The sequence below is a fragment of the Python bivittatus genome, unplaced genomic scaffold, assembly GCF_059951505.1.
Source record: "Python bivittatus isolate LINGU-HERP-01145 unplaced genomic scaffold, Pbiv_v1 ctg000690_np1212, whole genome shotgun sequence".
Lineage (NCBI taxonomy): Eukaryota > Metazoa > Chordata > Lepidosauria > Squamata > Pythonidae > Python > Python bivittatus.
Genome location: NW_028277096.1, coordinates 2,018,923 through 2,045,122, shown reverse-complemented (window position 1 = coordinate 2,045,122; position 26,200 = coordinate 2,018,923). Strand labels below are relative to the sequence as shown.

The following is a 26,200-nucleotide window of genomic DNA, read 5'->3' as shown; positions in this document are numbered from 1 at the left end:
TGGAAGTGAACTCTCTGTGGGCTTGGTAAAAGGATGATGCATACAGCCTGTGAATTACTTATCCAGGTTCACAGATTAGAAATGCAGCTCTGCTTTGCTATTAATTACATGAGAAATTATACCTGTAAATATAACAGTGTTGAGACTGGATTTCCCCCACAGTTCCATGAAATGCACCACATCCCCAAACCGAAGTGAGGGGTGACCAGTGAACACCACACAAGGCTGCTTGAAGTCGTTGCTAAAATCTCCGTGGATGCTGGGGTAATGCTTCAGTTTGTTTGTCTGGATGAGCTGGCATTCAGAAGGAAGAAGATGGTTATTTGCCTTTTTCTTTAATAATTATTTTGAAGACACATTTCAGTGGTTCTGTTAAACCGCCCTCCAACCCCCACCAGCTTCTGTTCCCAGAGGATAAAAATGCAATTTGGTCCTACTTCTCAGTTTTCTGGCTAAGATCATATGTATTGTCTGCCCTTACAAGTTTATATAAGTAAACTAACATCACAATATTGTGGGTTATACCCTCTGTGGCTCCCGGACATAGAAACAAAGTGCAGTTCCCAAGCCAAATATGGTTCTCCTCTTCTGAGCATTTCTTCCAGCAACAAAAGCTGGAGGGTCAGCAGACAATGGTTGGGGATGAATTATTCTGTAAAATAAGAATTTCGTCTCCAGAGAGCAGGGATAAAGGGATCTGTAAACAAGTTTTGCCACTTTTAGGACAACCCCAAAATGAGGGGATTTGCCTTGGCGTTCCTAATGGACGTTTTCCTTGACAAGATAACAACAACAACAACAAAAATGCATTAAATAAATGCATGCAGACTTCTGAAAACACATTCAATTTCTTCTTGTTTTCCATTAATGGAAAGAAAAGAAACAGCTTCAAGGATGTATATTGCAGTATATTGACCAAAATCTCCAGGGGCTGGAGATGAAAACAAAAAACCCAAACACATTCTCTAAGCTTAAATTGCAGCATTAAAAACAAGGACATTCTCCAACAGCTTGCCTTTGCTTTCAAGAAAAGAAGATGCAATTTGGAAGGTCAATAAGCACAGGCGTAAATTGCACAAATCTATGAGGCTTTTTTTCTTTCTTTTTTTTGACAAGGCCAACATCTATTACAATCCATTTTGCCTTGATTTGACTTGGCCATCCCAAGCCAGTCTCCTCCCAGTTTTACAACTGGTAAGGAAGCAGCTGCAGCGTGACCTGCCTTCATCTCGTAAGCTTCCCTGAGACAGCTTACAGCTTAAAAGGCCTTTCATTGCAGCCTATACTGTTACAACAAATCACAGAGCCCCTGGTATTTATGGGCTTGGACACAACAGACAGGAAGCCATCTACTAAAAAAGGCAACAAATTGAATGACGTTAGCTTTCCATAGCTTTAGACTTAAAATGACACCCACTTCAGCTGCACCTGGAATGCAGAAACTACAAAAACCAAACCAAGCAAGAAATCCTTATTCATGAAGATCTGCTCATTTGCCCCAGAAAACCACCATGGAAAGGCTGTATTATTCCAAATAACTGATATATTGTCATCTGTAAGTCTTTAGTCATAGAGTTGGGCTTGAGAGTTAGAGGGGACTTCTGTTCAAAAAGTCCATAGGGTAGGAAGGGGCCACTGAAGTCATCAAGTCAGGCTTCCTCTTCAGTACAGGAATCCATATCCTCAACACTCAGGCTGTCTGCATGAACTCATCCATAATTCCAGGAAAAAGCCTCAGAAATGTGTTGGGTCTACAGACCATGAAGGATTATAGCTAGCCAGTGGAAGCAAGACTAAGCTACATCTGGGCTGCACTTGGTCTTTGAGAGGTATGCCAGGGATGCAGTCTAAGTAAGAAGTATGGGTGGCCAGGACAAAAACAAAACTTAATTAAAATTAAATTAAACCTAAATAGCTTAACAAGAGTATACATGCTCCTCCCCTTCTGTCATACTAAAATTACAATTGACAGCCATTAGCTTCTGAGAGCCACATGCTCCCTAAGGACATGAGGATCCAATAGTCCTACTCAGCTGAAGAAGCTACCTCCATCCTTTCTCATTTTAAAGGAGTGAAATGGCAGCAAACCTCTGGACATTTAGGGAAACCAACTTACCTCTGCATGAGGAAAGGGAGGCTCTGGTAGGTATACCTTTGTCTGCTTGTTGTGACATAACCTAAAGTTTAAGGGAGAGGGCAAACAATCCAGAATTACAAGCCTGTTTGGCTACACACAGCAAGTAACTGCTGCCACCTACAGCTCAATTCTTCAGCCAAAGTTTGGTGGCGGCAGCTGCCAAGTAGTTAAATGAATCTAGAGCCTTGTCCAGGATCCCCCTGAAACAGAGGAACAACAAAACATCTGGGGGTACTTTGAAGACTAACAATTTAATCATAGCAGATCCCTTCACAGGCATCAGTCCCTGGACATTTATGTCACAATAACTCTGTAAGTCTTGAAGTCTTGAACTAAAACTACTCTTTGGGTGTTTTTCTTGCATCACTCATATGCTTCCCCTTCTGTTGATTATTCATAGAAGAGGTGCAACTAAGAAAGAGACATCAGCCAGTATGGCCTTTGGGAAGAATTTCTGGGAGCTATCATTCAGCAACATCTGGAGGACTACCAGTTCCCCACCTGGCCTTCTTTCAGGAATCTCCATGGATGAGGTGTGTGAAAGAAGTCAACTGACAACTGTGACTGTGTGGTCGAAGCCTCACTCCTTTTTAGTTGCACCAAAGGGCAGGGCTTCAATTATGCTGTCACAACTGCCATCTTGACTTTTTTTATTCCACCTTGTCCCGTGGTTCTCCTGCTTTCTTTAATCTTTATTGTTTTTCACAGATGCTTTAAAAAGTGGTAGGCAGGCTCTTGATGACCAAGAGCTACCCTTAATATTTTGGGGTGTGACTGATAGCTGCAAAATGGGTTGGGACCACATCACATAAGTAGATGGGGGTGGTTTGAGGATGGATGGATGGATGGATGTAGAGCTTATATTGTTTTTCATCTGCCTCCCATCACAAAATGGGGTATGAAATGGTGCCTTTAGTTTTCAGTAGTCTTTGTCAGAGGAAGCTGCAAGGGCCTTAAGAACAGTCTTGATGGTTGCATATGACCTGTGGCTGTAAATTGCTCGCCCTATTTTAAAAAGATGCTGTATGGATTGGCTTATGAAGGGGTTGGATATTTTAAATATTTACTCTTTTTGGGGTGGATTCAGGAGTACTATGAGAAATGGGCAGCTCAGTGTATTACATTTAATTCTCATTGTTTTCCTCATAATTTTAGGCAGTTTTACCCAAATTGCAATATATTAATTAACTCATAATGCAATGTCTCTAGGTGCTGCTTTTATCTTATCACTGGGTGCTGGCCAGGGAAACAACAAGATTCTGGGAGCAAGGTAAAAACTCTGGGATGTAGGTCCATACTGAGTGCCATATCAGAGAAAAGTCTTCCCTGTCACTTGCTATTGTGGTCTCAACATTTCTGGGATGGTGGGCCTGTCTGAAAAGTTGACAACGTGTTGCAGGTTCTTCCCCAGAAAGACTCCACTGGAGGTAGAGTATTAGTAGTGGCTGCTACAAAATGGTGAGCAGATTCACCTGCAAAATCTCTTCTAGTCCCCAGGATGCTCTCTATCATCCTGCCTTACTTTTACCTTCTCTTCTCAACAGAGGGGTGCAATTCAAAGCCAAGTACTTGGCTGTAGCTACTTATCAGGCACTCTTAAGATAAGGCCGGAGCTGGTTCCCTGCTTTGCAGAATGCCAGTTTTCCATTTTATTAATTACCATTCAAATTATTTTAAATAATTAATTAAAATAGATTTTTAAAAAGCCAGATGAGACAGAGAGCCAGGAAGTGCTAATGGGGGCATACTTGTGCATACTAATGACCAAGGGGTGCCATGTTGATGGTCTTGGTGCTATCTGGTTCTGGGATCTCCTGCATGTGAGAAAGTTCTCTCCCTGAGATACTTTTCCTTTCCCCAGATTGAAATTGAAACTCTTTCTGCTTTATAGTATTCCATATAGTTAGTGCTGATTTCCCAGAAAAAAACTGTTTATGCAATTAAAAAGCTGACAATGCTCTTGGCACTAATAGAGGTGAATATGTGTAGCTCAGGGTTGAACTGTGGAGTCCTTGGGGTTCTCTGCGCTTGGTTCTTTTCTTGCAAACGTTTCATTACCCGGCTAGGTAATATCTTCAATGCTAGAATGGGATGGGGTTTGCTCTCTATTTATATGCTGTGGCCAGCCTTGCCAGTGCTGGTTTGGGGGGGGGGGTTGTTTTGCTCCTCTGGTAGTTCCTTGATTAGGGTATTGTTTACTGCTTGATTGTGTGCCTGGTGGTAACCTTTGCTTATCTGGGTGATGACTGCTGGTGAGGCGATCTTCTGGTCTTTTGTCTCTTTTGAATAGTATGTAGATGCTGTTTATCTCTATGTGTCTGTTAATTGCTGCCTTGACTGAATACCAAGCTTCCAAGAATTCTCTTGCATTTTTGGATTTAGCTTGGTCTAAAATGCTGACAGTTTCCCAGTTAAAACTATGGTTCAGTCTGTCCACCTGTTGTGAGATTAAGGAGTTTTCATCATGTCTTCTGACTGCTAGTTGGTGCTCATGGATGTGCTCTGCTACTCTTCTGCCTGTCTGTCCTACATACAACTGTGTGTTGTAGAGGACTCCTGTTTTTTCTTCTTGTGCTACTGGGTCTTTTGGTTTACTTAAGATATTTTGGAGTGATTTTGTTGGTTTGTGTGCTACAGAGATGCCATGTGGTTGTAATAGTCTGTGGGTGGTTTCTGAGACGTTTGTGACGTATGACAGTGTGATCCTTTTCACCCAGATAAGCAAAGGTTACCACCAGGCCCACAATCAAGCAGCAAACATATGCCAATCAAAGAACTACCAGAGGAGCAAAACAAAACCCCCACCCCCACCAGCACTGGCAAGGCAGGCCACAGCATATAAATAGAGAGCAAACCCCATCCCATTCTAGCACTGAAGATGTTACCTAGCCAGGTAATGAAACGTCTGCAAGAAAAGAACCAAGCACAGAGAACCCCAAGGACTCCACAATGCTCTTGGCGCGGGGGAAAAAAAGACTCCTAAACAATCTAAAATGCTGGGTCATCCTTCCCTAAGCTGGGAACCCTCTGACGTGTGGACCACCTCCCAGAATTCTCAGTAACGGCCATGCTGGCTGGGGAACTCTGGGAATCCATGTCCAAACATCCCTAACACTAGCACAGATTGGGAAAGGGTGTGCTAGTTGTTCACAAACCAGGGAGCCTGATTCACACAATTCTCTTTGATCAAAAATTAGAGGATAATTGTTGAAACAGAATTTACATTATGACCACACAGATTATATAATGTGTATAATAAATAAGACACACAGCACTTCTCCACAGGGTAAAGAACCACCAGCTCAATAAGATGTGAAGCATTTCTGAACAGACAGAACAAGAGTGGGCAACCCACTGCCTGCAAGCCATCACCCTTTTATAGGTTTCAAAGGCCTCTGGAGCAGGTGGACTCCGGCTTTTTGTTAGTGGGTGTTTAAGGGACAAACCCACAAAGGCTTAAAACTCCATTTTACCCCCAAGGAGTCCTGAATGCCCCCCTCCCCAGGCCAGAGTGATTTTTCCCACATCTCAAGAACATGTAGAAGGAATAACTGCCTAGCCATGGTCTTGAATCTCTTTGCTGATGAACAGAACCCTCTGGTACCTACCATTCGGCAAAGATCTGGGAAAACTCAAGAGAGCTGTTTGCAACAGGGGAAATGAAGTAGAAGAGGATGTTGGAGAGTCCGGCTGAGTCAATGTACTGATAGAGACACTCCAAGAGATCATAGATCACTCCAGAGGGGTAGCAAGGAACCAGCACGTTTCCTCCATTTCGAACTGTAAGAGCTTAACAAAGATACAAGGCAATAAAAATATAAGATATACAGATCCAATAGTGTCCAATTAAGAAAACACACAAACATGGCATAACGGAGGCAGCTGTCCCTGTAGTTTCTCCCCAAGATGAAGATACTGAAGTATACTGTCTCTGAACGCAGAGGTTTCTTTAACTGGCAACATGGCAAACAATAATTGGCAGACTCCTCTGAATTTAGCAAAAGGCATTTATGTCCACATTACACCAAAACTCTTTTTCATACATTTTTTATGTATTGTGCAAAGTGCTCTAATTTCTGTGATCAGAACTAGTACCTAATGATGATCCATTTCATTAACAATACTAGCGTTCTGTAGTAGGAGATACAGAATAGATTCGTTTTTCAGCTTTATGTACTAGTAATCCTGAAAACTGCATTTTTTCCCATAGCTGCTCATGTGTTTTCCGAAGCCTTTTATTCTGATTACCAAATGTCTGCACCCCACTTCAATATTCTACGCATGGCAGCTTCCAAGGTTTCAATCTGCATAAACTAAGGTTATCTCTGATTTGTTTATTAATTTAATCTTTCTCTTCAAAACAAGTATTTTCTTGGAGAAATTGCAATCAAAACAGAGAATTCTATCAATAAAAGTGACAAACAGAAAATAAGGACATTCTTCTCGTAAAAGGTATAGAAAACAGTATAGCTAATACAGCTGGCTAATCAAAGCAAAATTATAAACCAGGGGTTGCCAACTTTTGGGGCCACTAGGAACATAAAGGAATTTTGAGAGTATGCTATGGACATATTATGGCTGTCATGGCTATGACCTTTGAGTAGGTCAGCTGCTGTGGCACTACGCTGGATACTCAAGATTATAAATCAAAATATATAAAAGATCTGGGGAAAACAGTTTTTAACATGGGGCTATTTCTTTGCTTGGTGAAATTCTGAGTGGCAGGTGGCAGCTTTCTCAGTGAAGAATCTTCTGGCTTTAGAGAAAGCGAACGCATCCAAGATTCTCTAGGATAGGAAGGGTATATAAAGGGTCTCCCTATTCCAGTTTAGACTTGCTGAAATGACAATATCTTTCCAAATGTTGGTGCATTCTTGCTTCCATAGTTATTCTTTGGCTCCAACTTCTGGCTTGGTCCATGTCTCTGTCTCCTGATTTATTTCTTAGATGGAACTTACTACTTCCCCTTTGATTACTGGTTCCCACCTCCTGACTGACAGCAGATTATTGCCCATGTCCCAGCCTGACCATATAGAGATGCAATCTCAGATCTGTTCCATTGGTGTATCTGTCTCTACACAAGTTCAGTGTCTATCAAAATGGACAAAGGGGAGACACAACTACTCTTGACCATCTCTGGAGCACAGGTGTAATGGTAGGTGGGAATGACCTTGGGAGACAGGACAAAGAGACGCAAGCAAGGGAATGGTCATATAAAAGGCAGCTGAGCACACAGCAGAAATGTGGCTAGGGCAAGAGGCTCAGAAGAGACCCTTGCTCGTTTCTTGGGCTGTAAAGGAGACGGGGGGAGAGATGTACTTTCAGACTTGCAAGATCCATGTTAGCCTTATGAGGTACCAGATAGGAAACACAACCAGATGAATTAATTCTACTTTACTGTAAAGCTATATTAATAGAATCTTGTACGTCTCCCCACCACCACCACCTCCTTTACAGTCCAAGAACTTAGGGAGGGTCTCTTCTGACTCTCCTGCCCCAGCCACATTCTTGCTGCGGGCTCAGCTGCCTTTTAACTGATCATTCTCTTGCGTGCATCTCTTTGCCCTGTCTCCCAAGGTCATTCCCACCTACCATTACAACAGGTAACCCATCTTGGAGTCCTTTCTAGCTCTTCTTATTATCCTGTAGTGCACTTAGCAAGTTTGGGCATCTTTTATCTTCTTAAAATTAGTAGCCAAATTAGTATCAAAGTAAAAAAAACCCCAAAACCCCAAAAACCAATATGGATGAATCAAAACTGAATGAAGAACCTGTTCTGGGATTTAATTTCTCTGATTTTTAAATATGTAGGAATATACTCTTAGTCCATTTTTATCCATCAAAGTTATCTTCTGATAGTGAAAAAGAATGACATATGATGACTCAAATTGCAGTCTGGTGCTCTGCTTGAGCCAAGATATCTGTGGACTAGCTACTATCAACAACACCATCATGTGTGACAGAGAATTCATACAGCGATTCACACAACGGTTCTAGGCATTACATGTCTGGGCTGCAAAGATCTAGAAGACCACTAGATGGCAAAGTGGTCATCTAGATTTTTGTAGTCTAGTTGTAAATAAAGCAACTGTCTGCGTGTGTATCTGTGTACCAGCAATGCCATTACATGACTTAACGCAGGGATCTCAAACTCTTGGCTTGTGAGCTGCATGCAGCCCTCTGTTTCTATGGCTTCAACAATACTTTGTAGGAACCAAGGAAATGCCCAGCAAGACCAGGTGCTAAGCACCATGTAGCACAGAAGCTAGGCCAATGTTTTTCAACCTTGACAACTTTAAGACGTGTGGACTTCAACTCCCAGAATTCCCCATGCTGGCTGGGGAATTCTGGGAGTTAGTCCACACATTTTAAAGTTGCCAAGGTTGAGAAACACTGGGCTAGGCCATGGGAAGCACTCTAGGAGCTAGAATGATAAGGTGATGGTGGCTTGATAGCTCAGTTCAGCCCAACCCTGGAGGTCTCCTGGCGACAATGAGTCCTGATCATCTGGGCCACATAGTCGGCCTGAAGCTTTTCAGACGGCCCTGGGCTCTCTGGCCAGTGGGAGTGAGGAGGCAAGGTTTGGACAGGGAAAATGGGATGGGATCCTGGGGCTGCCTAAGAGAGAAACAGGAGTGTAACTTAGGAGGGCCTGCTCTCTGCTGGGAAAGACAGCAAGCAAGCAAAATCTCTCTGCTGGGCAAAGGAAGGGAGGGAAGGACTCTGCCAGACACAGAATGAGAAAAGGGGGGAAGCAAAAAAGAACAAGACTGAAGGAAAGAAAGCCCTCTGCTCAGCAGAGAGAGAGAAGGAAAAGAGAAGCAGGATTAGGACAGATCTTACTGGAATATTTTCCTCAATTCTATCATCCTGCACCTATTTTTTTCAAGTTCACTGCATATTGGTGTTTTAAAAAACTGCCAGTTAAGTGGCCAAAGTGAAATGATTACTTCGCACCTCTGCTTAACAGTAAATATTTTTTTTCAGTACTAATTGTTTAATGGCATACCATGATATTTATTTTCTTCATTTTTGACTCGCTTGGTATGAAAAGGCGTCAGTGTTGCATCCCTTTAGGCTAATAAACTCATCCTTATGCAGCACTTGCAACAATTTGAGTTTGAGACCTTGTCTTAGATTCCATAATAACACCTATCACCAGGAGAGGGCAGCAGACTTTCAGAAAGTTATTTTGGCTAAAAGTAACACAAGCCCGCAAACAGGTACTGGTACTGGAACAGGTACATGTACATGTACATATACATGCACACACACATGTAGTTCAAAGGACAAAAATGGGAAGGGTGGATTAAACGCTGCAAGTTTCTTCATGCTGGCTTCCCAGCAACTGCAGCCCAAACATGTAAAATAATAAGCAACTCATACAAGAGAAGGATTGCGAGCTCTTGGAATGAAATAATTCTGATAGCTAGTAGGAAGGTAGAGCCAAGGGCTCCTTTGGACTGTCATCACCACTGCTCATGAGTCCTCCTGAGAAGGTAGGTGGGATTTACTTCTTTGTGAGATGGGCGGCAACTAAATTTGACATTTAATTAATTAATTAATTAATTAATAACATAAAACATCAGGAAGTACTATGATGGGGCAGGTTGCTCCAAAAGATATCACAGATGATGTCAAGATTCTACAGAACACAACACAATCCTGATTACAACCATGGAGCAATCAAAAAGCAAGAAACATCCTAGATGAGAAACAGACAAATGAAGAAAGTAAGCCAACGTACATGTACGCATTACAGGGTCAAGGAAATGTGAAATGCAAGGTTTCTATAAGGAATTCAATCACAGGTAAGCATCTGAGAACAGAGCATATAGGAAGTGGACAGGGCACATCCTGTTCAGCCCTTTTGGTACGGAACTGGACTGGGGATTGGAGCTACAACAGTTTGGTGTAGTAGTAAAAGTGCTGGACTAGAAACCAGGAGACTGTGAGTTCTGGTTCTCCTTTAGGAAGAGCTGGCTGGGTGAGTTTGGGCCAGTCAGTCTCTCTCAGCCCAACCCACCTCACAGGGTTGTTGTTGTGTGGAAAATAGAAGGCAGCAGTATCAGGTATCCTCCCTGGAGTTGTATAAAGGTAGGATAATAGTAACAATTACAATAATACAGAAGCTGACAGACAAAGCTTAGCAAGCTCAAAGTGAACAGAAACACACCAAAACTAAGTAGGACTGGTTCAAACCTAAACAGAAAACTATTTTACAACTCTCCCCACCTAGGAGGATCTAATTATATTTGTTATTATTTTAGTAGCTTTATTTTCTTGCAAGCTGCTGTGACACCATTTGATAAAAAAGAGGTTATAAAACTGGGCAAATAAAATGCTGCCCCCCCCCTCAGATCATATAGAACATTTCAGGCAAGCTGGGAAATTATACTGTTCGCACCCGCGGCATTGTACAGCTCAACAATTATCAGCTTTGCCGACAGTGAAAATTAATTTGCTAGCTAATTTTAAATTTGTAATCACAGCTGTGGCGATACCTATCTATAAACCATGGGAGAAAAAAAAGAAAAGAAGACCATACCAATTTTATAAATGGAAATTATAGGGAATTGTTGATAAGTTTGGTTGTCCTTGCCAAGGGTTGCAACAATCAGCAGAGAATACAATTACTGTATGCAAATGGAGACAAGGGTCCATAATAAAAACAATTACTCAAAAGCCATTGCTTAAATAAAATAAAAAAAATAAAAAGCCAATCTGGACTATGTATGTTGTGCATAATAATTAATACCATTAGGAGAAATACGAATGAATTAAAAAGACATATCTTCATATGCACAGACATATAACATCGGACCCTTAAATAAAAACCCAAGGACAAAATCTAAAACAGAATTAAGAATGTTTAATATTATTTTAACAATGAGATTCAAATGCGTTTAATTTTCTTTCGATTGCAATCAATGCTTAGAGCCCCCCTTTCCCCACAAAGGGGAGAACAGATTATTTTGTTTCACCAAAGTATTTTATACTGGACAGTCTCCTCTACCTCATTCCTGCCACTTCCACCCAAATTTAACTGCTACCTATATCTGGTTTCATCTACTAAATTGCAGTGGGAGAGGGTGAGAATAACAGCAGAAATAAAAACCAAACCCTAACACAAGAAATCAAACCAAATTCTAATGGGGAAATATGCTCTTTGACAAGTTCTCCTGCCTACGGCTTACTGAAGTGCCTTGGCTCTTGCCTACTGAAGGTTCCCACAGAAACAACCACTGCAGCTATCAGATCTTTACCCACCAACGATCTTCCTTCCCTTCCCTTCCCTTTGATTTCACTGTTTGTTTCAGATGCACTTGACTCCTCTGAAAAGTTGCAGCAAGTAAAATTCCAGCTCCTTCCCCAAACCTTGAACTTCTCAGAAAGAGTGAGAATTGGGAATGCGTTGCCCAGGTGCTTTGGAAGCATTCTGGAGTGTAAGTGATATCCTCAGAATATACTTGGGAGTAACATCAGGGTCAATGGCAGGTTTGGGGCAACTGTCCCTTCTCATGGTCACTCCTGTCTTGTCACCTTGCGCGTGGATTACTGCAATGCCCTCTGCTGGGGCTGCCCTTGAAGACCACTCAGAAGCTCCAGCTGGTCCAGAAAGCACCAGCATATGCAGCTATAGATGTGCCTTGGTATGCCCATGTAACACCTCTGCTACGTGAGTTGCACCCATTACCTGTGATTTTCTAGGCACAATTCTAGGTGTTGGCTGTCATCTAGAAAACCTTTCATGGCACAGGGCACAGGGCCTGGATATCTGAGGGCCAGCCTTTCTGCCATCACTTTTGCCCATCCCATAAGATCCGATAAAGTAGACTCACCTTGTGATCCATTGGTCAAATAATACCATCTGATGGGGCCTAAGAAGCAGGCCTTCTGTCGAGATGCCTGCCCTCTGGAATAGCATCTCTCTAGACCAGTGTTTCTCTACCTTGGGAACTTTAAGATGTGTGGACACATCTTAAAGTTCCCAAGGTTGAGAAACCCTGCCCTAGAGGTTTGAATAGCCCTGACCTGGCTATTCCTTAAACAGATCTTTTTACTTTTTCTGTTCTGATGTACTGTGGTTTTGTTTTTAATTTATAACCTGCCCAGAGTTGCTGTTGAGTTGGACAGTCCTGGAAATCTAAATTACATAAAATCAATAAGTAAAACTGCCAGGTTCGGAAGAGCAACCCAAAGAATGGCAAACTTGGGATGCACGATTGCTAAACTTGAAAAAAGATGGTAGGAGACTTCAGTGTTTTTGCACTGTAGATAGCAAAGTAGAGGGCGGTGCTGCACTCATGTCCTGCTTGTGAGTTTCCCAGAGACATCTGGCTGGTCACTGCAGCCAGTACAACTAAATATGTACTGCTCTGATCCCTGATCCATCTAGCTTAGCATTCTCTATACTGGCAGTTTTCCCAATACATTTTTAGATCATTGCCCCAGTCTTAACTGAATCTGGGACATTTTCCATGCAAACTGTGAAGTCCACTATTAAATTACAGCCTTCCAGATTTCTTGCTCTTAAGCCTGAAGCTGGGGAAGAGAGCAGGAATTGCTCCCATATTATGCAGAGGTGCAGCATGAAGGCCAGCCTCTAAAACTGTGGACTCGTGGCCAGTGTTGATCAAAGATAGCCTACATTTCTGGATTTCATTTCTCACTGCTTCTTGCTTCTGCAGACTGTTTGGTGATCAAGCATAGGAAAAGGGATAGATGGCAAAGGGAAATAATGTTCCCAAGGAATGCAAGCAGGTTTTAAGTTAGCCAAACAGAAGACGGCATAAGACAGAATGGGAGATTCTGCTGAGAGCTTCATCAGAACAGAACTTATTGGCAGCAAAGTTGCCACTATTTAGCAGACAACAAACAGTGGCAAATGATTTAATCTCATTATGCCAGATCCATTCCAAAACAGCCTTTCCCCTCCCCAAAGGTACAACTTGCATCTCTCACTTACCATCTTTGGGAGAGAGACAAAGATACCCTGTAAAAAAACATCTGAGCTGCTGATGTTATGCCACAGAAGGAGAGAGAAGCAGCAGTTACTTGGGTCCCAGGAATTTCAGAGCTATTTCCCACAAAAGGGGTACAAGTCAGATTACAAAGCAAGCAAGACCACTGCCCGGTCACCTACCAAGGTTACTGCAGAATTCGCCCACCATTCCATCCGGATTGGCAGTGGGAATCTGGGTGAGTCCAGTCAGGATGAGAACGTCACTGTTCTTAAGAGAAGCCTGATCCATGGGCTGAAAGGCAAATTTGAGAAGAATTTATTTATTAAACAAATTTACATGGCTGTCCATCTTAACCAGTGGAACTCTGGAAGGCAGGAAAAAGATAGAAACACAACAAACAAGCAGAACCCATTAAAAAAAAAATACCTAGCAAGGGCCCTTAAAAATTGCTCTAATAACATACACGTACACATGCCGGGCTACACTAACATCCAGGCCCCAGTCCTGGGGAAAAGCCAGATCTTCATGGACTTCCAGAAGGCTAATGGGTCAGGGTCATCCAAATCTCAGGGAGGAGGCAACATGGCAAAGAAGGCACACTTCCTTGGTCTCACCAGGAGACACAGTTTCACCAAAGTGACCCAAAGCATGCCCACCTTGCCGGATCTGTAGGACAGACAGAAACCACTGGGGATAGGCAATCCCACAAATATTTGGTGAGAAGAAATATTTAGGCTGACAAGTTTAAAGGATCCCTGTGTCTCATTTGTGACAGAGTGGTGGCTTCAGGAAGTTTACAAAGGATCACCTGTTAGGATAGAGACCCACAACTTGATTAACCAGATTTGCCATGTGGCCCCCACAGCTCCTCCAAAAATTGCTGCTGAATTATACTTTGTTAGTACTATAGAAAGGGGAAATTATTAAAGACACAGCAAGCAACCCTATTCACTTTTCATTACATTTATTGGAATTAACTTTACTAATTGCCTGGCCCAATCCACATTTTAAAGGGCAGCTCCCCCCATGCTACTCAAATGCTGGTCACAGCCTGTGGTGCTCCTAAAGAAGTTGCAGACCGGGGACTTGCTAATGAAAAATTTGAAATTGACAGTGAGCTTCTGTCTTGCAAATATATTGAGCTAGCTGGCTATACACATACAAAAACTGTATTTTCAAATCCAAATAATAAAGCACATGATAAGGAACCCGAGTCCAAGAAATGCCATACAGACATGATGTTGAGGTAGAATTCTTCTCATTGAGTAGTATCTTAGGAACTAAGATATTTTTGAACCTTTTTAGTTATACTTCTGCCATGCCATGGCTTTGAGGAACAAACTGGATGTGAGACGCCAGCTGTTTATTGCCGCTTCCAGCAACAACTGGCCTCCAGCCTCTGTACACCTTGCCAGCGTATATGGCTCTTACATGCTGATAGACATCCCCTGGACAATTTTGTCTAGACTGGTTCAAAAAGTACTTCTGTCCCAGTGATGGAAGGTTGGGCAAAAGACAAGAATAAACAAGCAGCGTGACATAGTGGATGGGAAAAAAGTACTTTGGGCACGCTTTTTAAAAACAAACACACAGCAAAATGCAGTAGCCATGAGATGCTTGTCAAATGAAAATGCCAATAAGCCAGTAAAAGTATCACTGAATTGGCTGTGGGAAATACACATAATGGTCATGCAGGATTCAATAGTCATAATTTTATCTTCTATTGACTCAAGGTGCTGGCATTGATTCTCCGAGTCAGCCTTCAAAATAATATACTTTAAAAGACTTTTGACAAATCTTCTGGGCTGCCCTATCTCCTTCCCCTGCCATTATCAGCTCCAACTTTGCTTTCTAAGTCAAGAGTCAATTTTCATAAGTTATTGTTGCTGGGAGTTATACTGAGGCAAAGTGTCCTTGTAGAAACTGTTCATTTCAAATTTCAGCTAGAAAACAGCTTATGAGTTTCAGTTATTCTGACATGAGATACGTTTTCTGATAGGAAGGACCCAAAATTAATCTTAGCCTATCAAACAGTGGGCCTCTTGATGTTCCTAGAAAACTGAAGTCAACAGTCCTTTTTGGCTGGATGCTCCCCAGGAATATGATTCTATAGTATACTTCCTTTGAAAATGGAGAGTCTATTTTAGCTATAATTCCTGTGAAGTTCAAGCTGCAAGTGCCATTGCTTAGGGCAGCCCAAACAACCTCCTCTCCCCTCAACCCCATGCACAGAAGTGTCAGCAGACTTCCAGGAACTCCACGTTTGGAGGATGCAGCAAGTTCCAGAAAAAAATTCTAGAAGAACTCTAAACAGTCCAATGAGATCACAGTGTGCTGAAAGATTGCTTGGGGAGGGAGGAAGGCCCCCAACAGGGAGAGGTAATCGAACAGAATAACTTTGCACTCTGTATTCTGCCACAGTTTGTCATAGGTCCAACTTCTCAGTTAAAAGACTCCTGCATCATATATTGCTTTGTTTCTCTTGAAAGCCACATAAGGCAAAGGCTATGGAGACAAATCAGGGATCTTATGAGAATTAATGTACTGGAAATGACATCTATAGCACAATGAAGACTTGTCCTTAGATGAGGTGGGTGGACAAGTTGGCAGGCAATTTGGCTATCCTTCTTTCAAAAATGGTATTTCCAAGAGTGGTATCAATAGAGCCTGGCAGCAGTCTTGGGTTGTGAAATACATTGCATTCACTTCCTTTCTCTCTTATATGAGAGAATAGGGAAATCTTTACATTTAAACAGGAAAGCTAACAACATTTATAATATGGGACTTATAATAAACAATAAAATGTTAGATTGGTACTGTATGGCTCATCTATAGTATCTAGCAATATACTCAAATACATATTTAAAACTTTAGCCTACAGAAGCATGGACAATCTGAAGCTTGTAGGTATTTGGGACTACAACTCCACATCAGCCCTTGTCAGCATGGCTAGTGGTTTAAGAATAAGGCAACCGTAATCCAAAACATCTAAAAAGCAGCAGGTTTCCTACTTTAGCTTCTTAATCATTTAGAAGCGTTAGCTTCTTAATCATTTGGGTTGCTCTTTTCTGCACCTTTTCCACCTCTAAATATTCTTTCTCAAATACAGCAATTAGAACTACGAAAAGCATTCTAACTGTGGTCACATTTCAGATTTGTATACAGGAACGTTGGCAGTAGCAGTTTTAGTTTTGATTCTATTCCTAATCACCCCCAACATAGATTTTTTTTTTTTTTTGATCACCACAACCCTGAGAAGCCTTCAGTTCAGTCACTGCCAGTTCACAAAACCTCCATAGCATAAGTGAAGTTGGGGTGTTTTCTTGCTCCAGCCCCAACATGCATCACACTTCTTTTAATGTATGCATTTGTTTTAATTCATGCCTCTGAATTATTTTCATTTTACATTTTGATATTAGCTACCTTGAATGCTCAAACTTAGTAGAAAGATCAGATATAAACAAAACAAACAGAATCACTTGGGATCTACTTACATTACCAGCATTTCCCAGTTGCAAGGGACTCTAAAGAACAACCAGTTCTCTGCTCAATGCAGGATACAAGAACAGAATTCCTAAAAGACTTCTGCTTATCCTCTATGTAATTACCTCCAAATGAAATAAATCCTCTACATACATTTTCCTAGGCAGTCTCTTTCACTGCTAAAGAGATTTTTTAGAGTTTTTCTAAAATGTTCAGTCAAAATGTGCTGCCTGCAATTTACCCACAACAGATAAGCTAACTTGTAATTGCTTTGAGTCCCCAAAACTTTAAAACTGGTGTTAAACCAATCATTTTCTGGTTTTCTTATTCAGATGCTGGTATCAGGGAAATGTCACATGTTCTTGCTTCTAAAACATCAGCCACTGTATATTTGAGCTCTTGGAAGGATACTATCTAGGCTTAGAGTTTTTAGTTTGTGAATATGGTCTAGACCAGTTCTGGGGAATTCTGGGAGTTGAAGCCCACACATCTTAACATTGCCAAGACTGAAAAACAGTGGTCTAGAATCTCATCCCTTGTTCCTAGTATTTGCTTGGATTCCTCACTCTTCCTGAAAATACCAGTTAAGACAGGTGAATTTACCTTCTATTTTTGTTCTACAATGAAGACAGAAGCAAATAATTCCTTCAGCTTCTTTGCCAGCCTCTTTTCCTTTTTTAGTACTCTATCTTGCCAGTTGCTTACTTGTGATATTCTGAAATAAATGTTTACCAGTTGGTCTTAACATTATTGGTATCACACTTCTCAACACCTCGTGCCTGCCTTATTGTATTTCGGCATTTTTTGTGCATGTTTGCATTCCTTTTTGTTCTTGTTTTGGGAATAATTCTGTTTTCTGAAGGACATCTTTTTTCCAAAAACGTCCCTGAAACTACTTGTTAACTATGCTAGTGACTTCAACTTTAATGCCTTTTCTGGCCTGCAGAATATTTTTAGTTGAAATTCTATTGTTACAGTTTTAAGCAACTCTTAACCACTCCAGAAAGAACTTGTCCATTTTTTCTATTACCTTTTTAGCAAACCATCTTTGGAGAAGATCCTCTTTTGAAATTAAATGAGACAACGTTGGACATATAGATTTACTTTTTCATACTTTAAACAAGGAGGATTTTCCCTTAGAATAAAAAAAAAGGAGAGTACGTACAATTGAATTTTCTTGATACAGGTGCAAAAGGAGCAAATATATCCTTAGTGAATGTTAGTGTATAGGTCATGGTTTCTGGCAAGGCATTCTCCTTTGCCACAACTCTTGTTAAGCCTACTACTACAACATCCTGATTTTAATTTTTGATTCATCGTATATTTGAATGAAGCCTTTATATACACAAAGAGAGGGTTCTCTCAACTTCTGGGGAAGAGCAAAAGCTTTTTGTATTGTATATACCAAAGCGTGTGCATCTGTTCCATTGTATCATATATCAAAACTTTCACACCTTATTCAGGCTGTGTGGCTCTTTCACAGTTAATGCATAAAGTATATTTAAAATGGCAGCAAGGTGTTGCCCCTTTCATGGTCTATTCAACCAAAGTGCTTCTTTTTCTAAAGTGGTACATCAATAACCTCACTGTATTCGTCCAAGGTTGGATTGCAAGTGGAGTTCTCTTTGTAGAGTAGGACTTCCTTGTCCTTCCTTTCTTCCTACTGCAGATCCCTGCCCTTCATTAGAAGTTCATACAGAGGATTGGGGACTCTTGGGAACTGTGCGTGCAGGGTACTTGCTGATGGCTGTAGTTCAAGGCGGTAGCAGCCTAAATTCTGTATAAATCCATACAGAAACAGATGTGGCTTTGGCTTCTGCAAACAGCTATTTGAATTCAAGCTTTATTTATTCTATTTATCTATTTGATTTATATACTGCCATAAAGTGAACCCCGGTTTAGGATGTTCAAAGGGTATCACATGCTACTTTGCTAATCCTTATGAACACTCAGATAAGATAGGACAGTGTTATGATCCTCATATTGCTGATACAGAACTAGGGACAGCCGCAGGATTGGGTCAGAGTGAGGCTGGAACCAGAGTCCTCAAATCTAACTCTTGCAGTCACTTTTATTAGCTCTTTCCTACCCTGACTAGAAAATGGGGCTGCAGTCAGGGTTAAAAATAAAGCTGACGGAATCCACGTGTGCATCCCTGAAAATAAATATGTAGAGGCCACCATTCTTCTTTATATTATGCCAGCTTCTTTTGTAAAATAAAATAAAATAATTTTTTTGTAATGATAAAAATGAGGTGTGGCAAGAAGGTGTCAGTGAGTACAATGCAGCCCTTGGCTGCTAAGCTGGGACTCCAGTGTTAGTACAAAAACTGGGTTTAGGTGACGACAGAACCAGGTATGTTTACAGACAATAGTACTCAGGTAAGAACTCTGGAACTCATGACTGATCTTTCCCCACTCTCTAGATATCCCCCAATAACCAATGGTGAAATGGAAGGAACCAAAGAATGGGTCTAGAATCCTTCAAGTTCTAAAACACACAGCAGCATCAACCCCAAGCATGCTGAGCTTCTCCAATCCATGCAGAATATTGCCCCATGGTCGGGAAAAAAGGGGAATTGCTATGTGCCTACTATTTAAATCCAACCAACACAAACCACTGAAGAAGGGGAATTTCACCCCCTGCAATGATGTGGCACCTGTGGATGTGTTGTAAGGAGCGAGGATCCTGAGACATAGGAAACCTTCTCGTAATGTGACTGGATGATCCAGTTGGAGCTGCCCAGTGCATATCCAGAACTGAGAGGAGAGACCTGTACTGCACCAAAAAGCTCCTGTGGGAAGGAGAAGAAAACAATTGAATTCTGAAGGAAACTATCCCAGAAAATAATTTCCACACATACTGTTCTTATAGTGAGATGTAGTCTTAGATCACTGAGCTGATCTCCAAGCTCAAAGGCAATACCCCCATGAAAGCCAAATGGTGGATCACCAAGAACTGGAGAATGCTAAGGAACCCATTATCTGCTTCTGGTTTTCCCAGAAACTTTGGGTGGGTGGCTGTGAGAACAGGATTTTGGACTTACATCTTTCATCTTCAATGACTATACTTAAAGCTGTTTTCTCTTTCTTCCTACAATTAATTCAATGTTTTTATTTAAGACGATGATATGAAAATTATTTTTTTAAAGGGACACAGAAAAATACAAAACAAATGTGAAAAGCAGCAGCAGAAAATTATAACCAAAGTTCTTTTAAAATATTATACAAATAGAAGCATCTATGGCTGGCATCCACATGGGTGCATGAGAATGGATATATGGGCATAACTGAGAAGGTTTGTGTGGAACTGCTTCCCACAAGGAAGTGGAGGCTTTGGGCAAGGAGAAAGAACCTATCAGTCTGGCAGATTTTTATTCAATCCAGATCTTAATACAGGCAACAGATAACTCTCCTATGATAAAATGGATACAAGAGGAAAGGAGACAGCTACAGATTTCTCCCCAAATCCTTTTTTTGGAGAAACTCACAATTTTCTGGGAATATCCCACCAGCTGGATCTTACTGAGTGCAGAGTTAACTTCCTGCATGTTGTAGCATCTTCTCCATGTTGCAACTTCAACAGCATCCTTCAGGGGTGCAGGAAGCATCCTGGAGAGAGGAATAGAGTTGCCAATGTAATAAAATTCCAGACTCATCTGCTAAATTTCCAGAGAAGGAGATCACAAGGAAAAAAAAGAATGGGCTGAAGTGGAGAACTTTAACAACCACTGTGATTCTCAACTAGTGCCAATTTATATCTAATGAAATGGGGTGAAAGTCTAGTTTGTATTTCATTACCTTCCTAGCACGCTGTATTTTTGAGGAATTCAAACATTAGCCATGGTTTTCATCCCACTGATGTTGTCTCAATGCCCTGTAAGATGGAATAGTTCAGAGAGCAAGAGCATGGCTGATCCAAGGTCCACAGCTGAATTGGACTGGCACTGCCAAACCTCATCCTCCAATACACCAATACAGTAGTGAAATAATTGGGGGTGGGGGGCAATCCAGGTTCTGTATCCTTTATATCCAAGAGAGCCTTTGATCCTGATTAGTCTATAGGTAATTTCTGAAATAAAAATGGCATGTCTGCATCTTACTGCTCTGCTTTAAAGTATACTTTGTGTCTTTCCCTAGAAAGGTGCAAGGAAGAATGATATGGCATATACTACAAGCCAATGAAGAGCAATGGGATGCATTTAGCGAGTCTATGTGTGTGAGAGTATTTCAGCTAAGTATTTGGCCTGATATTTGGGATATACGTGTGTGTGTGTGTGTGTGAGAGAGAGAGAGGGGGGATTTTTTATTACACTTTGTGGGGCAAATATGTGATTTGGGATATGGGGCTTAGATACTAATCCTGCCCTTGGCTGAAGTTTCTTGGGTAAATTGCTTGACACTGAGATTCATCCGTGTGCTTTCTTTCGATGGATTTGGGACAGAAAAATCAGGGTTCAAAGAAATTGTTTGTGTTTCCAAATCCAACATGCTGCTGAATTATGTTCCTGGTTAAATTCTTATTCTTTGAGCTTCCCAGTTGGCCTCTTGGAAATCGGTGTTTATGACTGGCCATGTGAACGGACAGATCTGCTCTCTTTGACAGCTGTTCCACTCTCCAAATTCCTGAAGTGCCCACCAGGAAGACTGGTGATTTGTGCACTAACTAGTAGATAGCATTAGTCACACCTGGTAGGCATTTTAAATGAAGAAGCATGTCCCTGTTGGCGCTTTCAGTGGCTTTCAACTATTTACAACAATAACTTTCTAGGCAACTTGACTGGGATAGGGTTTGGCACATTGCTTCCACTCTTCCTCAGAGCATTCCAGAAAGTGGTGCTGGGGGACTACTGTTCAATGGCTTGTTCTAATCTGTCCCCCATGCTCTGTCACATCTACCTGCCAGATGGTTCCTTTAGAGAAATGGAAAAGGGAGAATAGAGTAGCATGCCCTTCTGTAACTGGGAGCCCTCCAACTTAACTGAGACTGCAATTCCTCCAATTTCTAGCCAGTATTGCCATCGGGAATTGTAGTCCAACTTATCTGGAAGGTAAAGACATTCATAAGACACCTGGAGAGGAACCATAGTTCTGTGGATTTTGATATTATTATGATCATGATTATTATTATTATTCTGCTCCTTGGAAAAGCTAGCATTTAAAAAAACTAAGAAAGTGAGAGAAAAACACACAAGAAACTGCAAATGACAGCATCATAGCACATAAAAAGAATGGTTGTCTCCTGGGACATAAATCTCTTGCAGTACTAGGAACCCAGGCAGGAATGCAGTGAGAGCTGCCAAAGAGTGGAAGAAGAATAGGGTCCTTATTTTGTATATTAAACAGATGCTAAATCAGAAGCTCATTCCAGCTCATTTCCAATGATTTATGGAAATTAGTCAAGTTTTGCCGATTTGCTTATTTAAAAGAACTTAATTTATTGGGGAAGCTGTTGGGTCAATGACCTTCTTCCCATAATTTAAGATACCAAAGGAAGTATTGATGGCTTCTGCCAAGATTGCCCTGCGCATATAGCATGTGAACTGCTATTCCAATATATCCCAACAGAAAGCAAGAAACATTTTGTCCTCTTCTGAGAAATAATAGAAACATAAGGAACTTTTTAAACATAAAAACATTATGTCTACCATTTTAAGCATAACATTATAGATGTTTGCCAAGACACAGTAGCTCCTAAATTCATCTGCTATTTACAGAGAAATCTGGATTATTTGTCAGCTGCTCAAGACTGGAGATCTGAGTGAAGCTCTTCACTAGCATTGGGGTTACATAATTATAAATGCTTTGCTGATAGCAGCAGACTTGGCCACTTAATTCTTTCCCTCCTAATTCCCTAATTCCCGAGCATTTATGAGCAAGTTAAAAATGGACATCATTAGGGAATTGCAGTGTTTATTTTCATCCACTACGAAAATTGCTTTGTGGTCCTTATACTCCACTTTGTGACCTTGAACAACATTCTGATCAATAAGAGACCAGTCATTTGGTTCTATGAACGAGAGAACTGTCATTGCCTTGGCGGGGCACTAAGGGAACTTTAGTTTCAAACATCAAAACATCTTAAGAAATAGGTAACATGGGATTATTGCATATGATTAAGTATTTTGATTGTGTGTATTTTTAATTCTAGTTTCAGTCAGGTTTCAGGCAAGGAGTAGTACAGAGACAGCTTTGGTCATGCTTCTAGATGACCTGTGGCAGAGTTGGGATGGTGGTGGGCATGTGCTCCTTGACCTCTTGGCGGCTTTTGATACTGTTGACCATGGTATTCTTTTGAGCTGTCTCTGTGCTTTGGGGATTGAGGACACAGTTTTAAAGTGGTTTTCTTCCTTTCTTTGGGCTGGTTCCAGTCAGCGCTGGTTGGACAAAGAAATTTATTTATTTATTTTTCTTTTGTTGGCCAGAAACACAGGGTTTGATAGCCCTGCCTCTCTCACATACTAGGGTTAGGTGGGAGAACTCCAGGTGAGGTGTTTCCTAGAAGTGGTGGCAATGAGATTTCTGCACACCAAGCTCATAGGCAGAGGTTTTCTGGCACAGACCAGAAGGTTAAGCAGGATCCAGTATGACTCAGTAAAAGATGCAAGGTAATCTGTGTCAAGCTTCATGGCATACACAGCAATAGATATTGATGCTCCAGACATTTAACCCCATATTAATGTTCTTATGGCAGGAGTTCACTGATACAATACAACTAGATTATTTGCTTTATTGCAGACAAGAATGAAGGCATATGACACAGGAGACGTGCCTTCTGCAATACACAAAATCAAAGCCTATGTAAATGTCTATGGTCCACTTTTTAAATTCTAGGGCTTTTCCTCCAGTTTTTTTGGGGGGAGGGGTGAATCAGAAGAAATTTGGCCTTTCTCTTCACAGCCTTGAAATTGAGAAGCATCTGCTCAGTTTTCATATAATAGTTCTTTCTTGCCTGGGAATTGCTGATTCCTGCCTCACCAACTTTCCTTACACTCTGCTCTGATTTCATGCCCTCAATGGTATTCTAGCTTGGCTGAAATCACGTGGGAACTAGACTCCAGCACTGATTTGCTGTGTTCTGTTTGGTAAAATTAAGTCATCTGGTTAAGTGGAGGCCTATAAATCAAGACCAACATCATATTTCAGGTTGCGATATCTCTCCATGAAGAGAGATGATGTTTTAGCAAAGGATTATAATCAGTGGAAGCTTTAAGAATGCTAGCTGACTCTGGTTTCCAAATTTCTCAAGTCCTGTTGAATATTGACTATAGTCTCCATGATAATTTCTCACTTTTTGACTTATCTGAGGATAGAAGACACACAAGAGTGTCATTTATTATTAATGGGAGACCAACATCTTCAGCCCAGATTATACTAAAAATTCTCTCTGAGATATGGAAAACAGTTTTCCTTCTGTTGCTCTACCTCAGATCCTAGGGGAATCTCTTCTGGTTCTATCACCCAGTGCCCATTTCCTATTTTTCCCTACTTGCCTTTCAAATAGGTTATATTTCTCTTGTGTGGCACTTAACTTCTCTTTCCCCTGATATAATTCCCTGTGTGAGATGGGGCTAGTCAAGTGGCCAATCCTGCACTTACATAAGATCCCAATGTGTCCCCTTTGGCTTTCCAATGAATCTCTCCAACATTTACTGAGAATGTGCCATTACTGAAGAGGGGGAGTGAAAAGCATTACGTTATTATAATCCATTATGACACCATTTGATTTAGAAAACCTCAATGGGGTTTGATGTTGTCAGCAGTTGGCTCACGTTGCACAGAGTAATGGGGTGGAAACATAAACTATTCCAGTGCACTTAGTATATTTTCTGCAAGGCATTTTGTTTCAAGTACTCCAAAGCTTACAGCTTTATATAATATAGCAACTCAATTGTATGCAACCTATTTAGGATTGAAGCAGCTAAGCTGCAAAAGATCATGCAATAAAGCAACACTTTTGGCAGTTATGAGAGACAGAGAGAGTGTGGGTATCATCAGCAGCCTAGCACAATCGCCACAACTAACTGAAAACAAAAACACAGTCATGTTAGTGTTGCTTTTATAGACATCACTGCCCTTAAGAAAGAGGCTCTAGTATGGTCACAGGCAGTAACACACAATAAGACTAAGGCTATTCATGGTTGCCATTGATGGAAACACTTCTGAGAACAAGGCTGCAGGGAAATCCCTGCTGATTTATGGGCACTGACCCTGCTGAGTTCTCAAAGTCACTGGTGACATGTACAGGGTGCAACATTCTCAGCAGAATGTTGAAGTTCAGGGTATGCCTAGTTCCACGTGGCACCATTAAGCAACACAGAACCAATTCAAGGCACGCAAACAAAAGCTAAATGTCAGCATTGTGTGATCAATCCTAATTCAAGGAATAACAATTCAGTTCTGAGACATTACACTAGCGGAATACACACAGATAAGGAAATTTAGTCAGCAATGCCTTCAGTTGATCTACCTGGCTGAAACAGTGGAAAGTGCTGTACAGGATGCAAGGCTGGCTTCTGTTTTTAAGTCCTAGATTTTTCCAGGGGAGTGAGAGGGGAGGAGAGACTTTTTAAAGAGAGAATGCTACTAATTCATATATATGTAAGCTGCCATTGAAACCAATCCTTGCTAAATATGCACAGTGCATATTTTTGGCAGAAAGGTGGAATATAAATCTAATAAAGAAATATATTACATTTTATTAAATGGCCATATTGACATGAGAACACGAAATTGCTTAGATATCCAAGTGCCAGATACTATAGTTTTAAATGCTACTTATATCTAGTCCTCAGGCCTTTGAAATAATACAATGAAAAACCCATTTAAAAAGACACCCAATATATAGTCAACTTAATCCCACTTGCAAGTCTGAAGCCTTCCAAAATATCTCTTTTTTTTTCCTGCTGGGAGAACAATAACTGAGAGGGAATTAGCTTGAACTCTTTTGGCAGGAAGTTTCTAAGCTTGGGAGCAGCCACTGAAAAGGCAATTTTTGCAATCTTGCTGATGGTTGTGGGACTGAGAAAACAGCTTCTTCTGAATAAATCCTTGGGGAGGCTTCTAAAGAAACATAGCTTTCAGAGAGCCCATCCCAACTAGTGTAGAGCTTTAGAGGTTATCATCAGCCTTTCGAACAGTGCCTGGAAACACATTAGGAGTCAGTAAAATTGTTTTAACAAAAGACCTTCATGCTACTTATAATCAACTCTAGTTAAGATAGGTTGCAACATCCTAGACCAGATAAAGTTTCTGAAGATAACCATATGCAGTAATCCAAACATGAAGTAACCAAGGTATGTACTTGTATGGCCACAAATGACATTTCGAAGTATAGAAAGAGCTGGTGTGATAATACGTATCTTATGTTTAGAGAATGAGACTATGGATGCTGAGAAGGTGCTGCAGAGGGAAGGAGACTTGCCTTCAGCACAACCACAAATGAATCCCTTTCTGTAGAATCAGGAGCTCAACCTGTCTATTGCCTTCCTAGCTTCTGGAGGCTGCACTGCTCTCCTTAGACCCAAAGATTCCAGTCTGGAAGGAATTTGGAAACTATGGCCCTGGAGTTGATAGATCAATAGCATATGAAACACATCAGGCCCCTCTAACTA

General features: G+C 41.1%; 1 protein-coding gene across 2 annotated transcripts in view; it reads right to left on the bottom strand.

Annotated features, from left to right (window-relative positions):
• The window catches only part of INTS9 (integrator complex subunit 9), a 72,149-nt gene that overhangs the window by 19,189 nt on the left and 26,760 nt on the right, over window positions 1-26,200 (bottom strand). For both annotated transcript variants that reach the window (XM_007432305.4, XM_025169245.2), the window contains 6 exons: window positions 20,078-20,198; window positions 19,247-19,381; window positions 13,284-13,395; window positions 5,746-5,926; window positions 2,117-2,177; window positions 123-294 (listed from right to left, as the gene is read on the bottom strand). In XM_007432305.4, coding sequence (XP_007432367.1) covers window positions 123-294; window positions 2,117-2,177; window positions 5,746-5,926; window positions 13,284-13,395; window positions 19,247-19,381; window positions 20,078-20,198 — 782 coding nt within the window. The remainder of the gene's footprint in view (window positions 1-122; window positions 295-2,116; window positions 2,178-5,745; window positions 5,927-13,283; window positions 13,396-19,246; window positions 19,382-20,077; window positions 20,199-26,200) is intronic.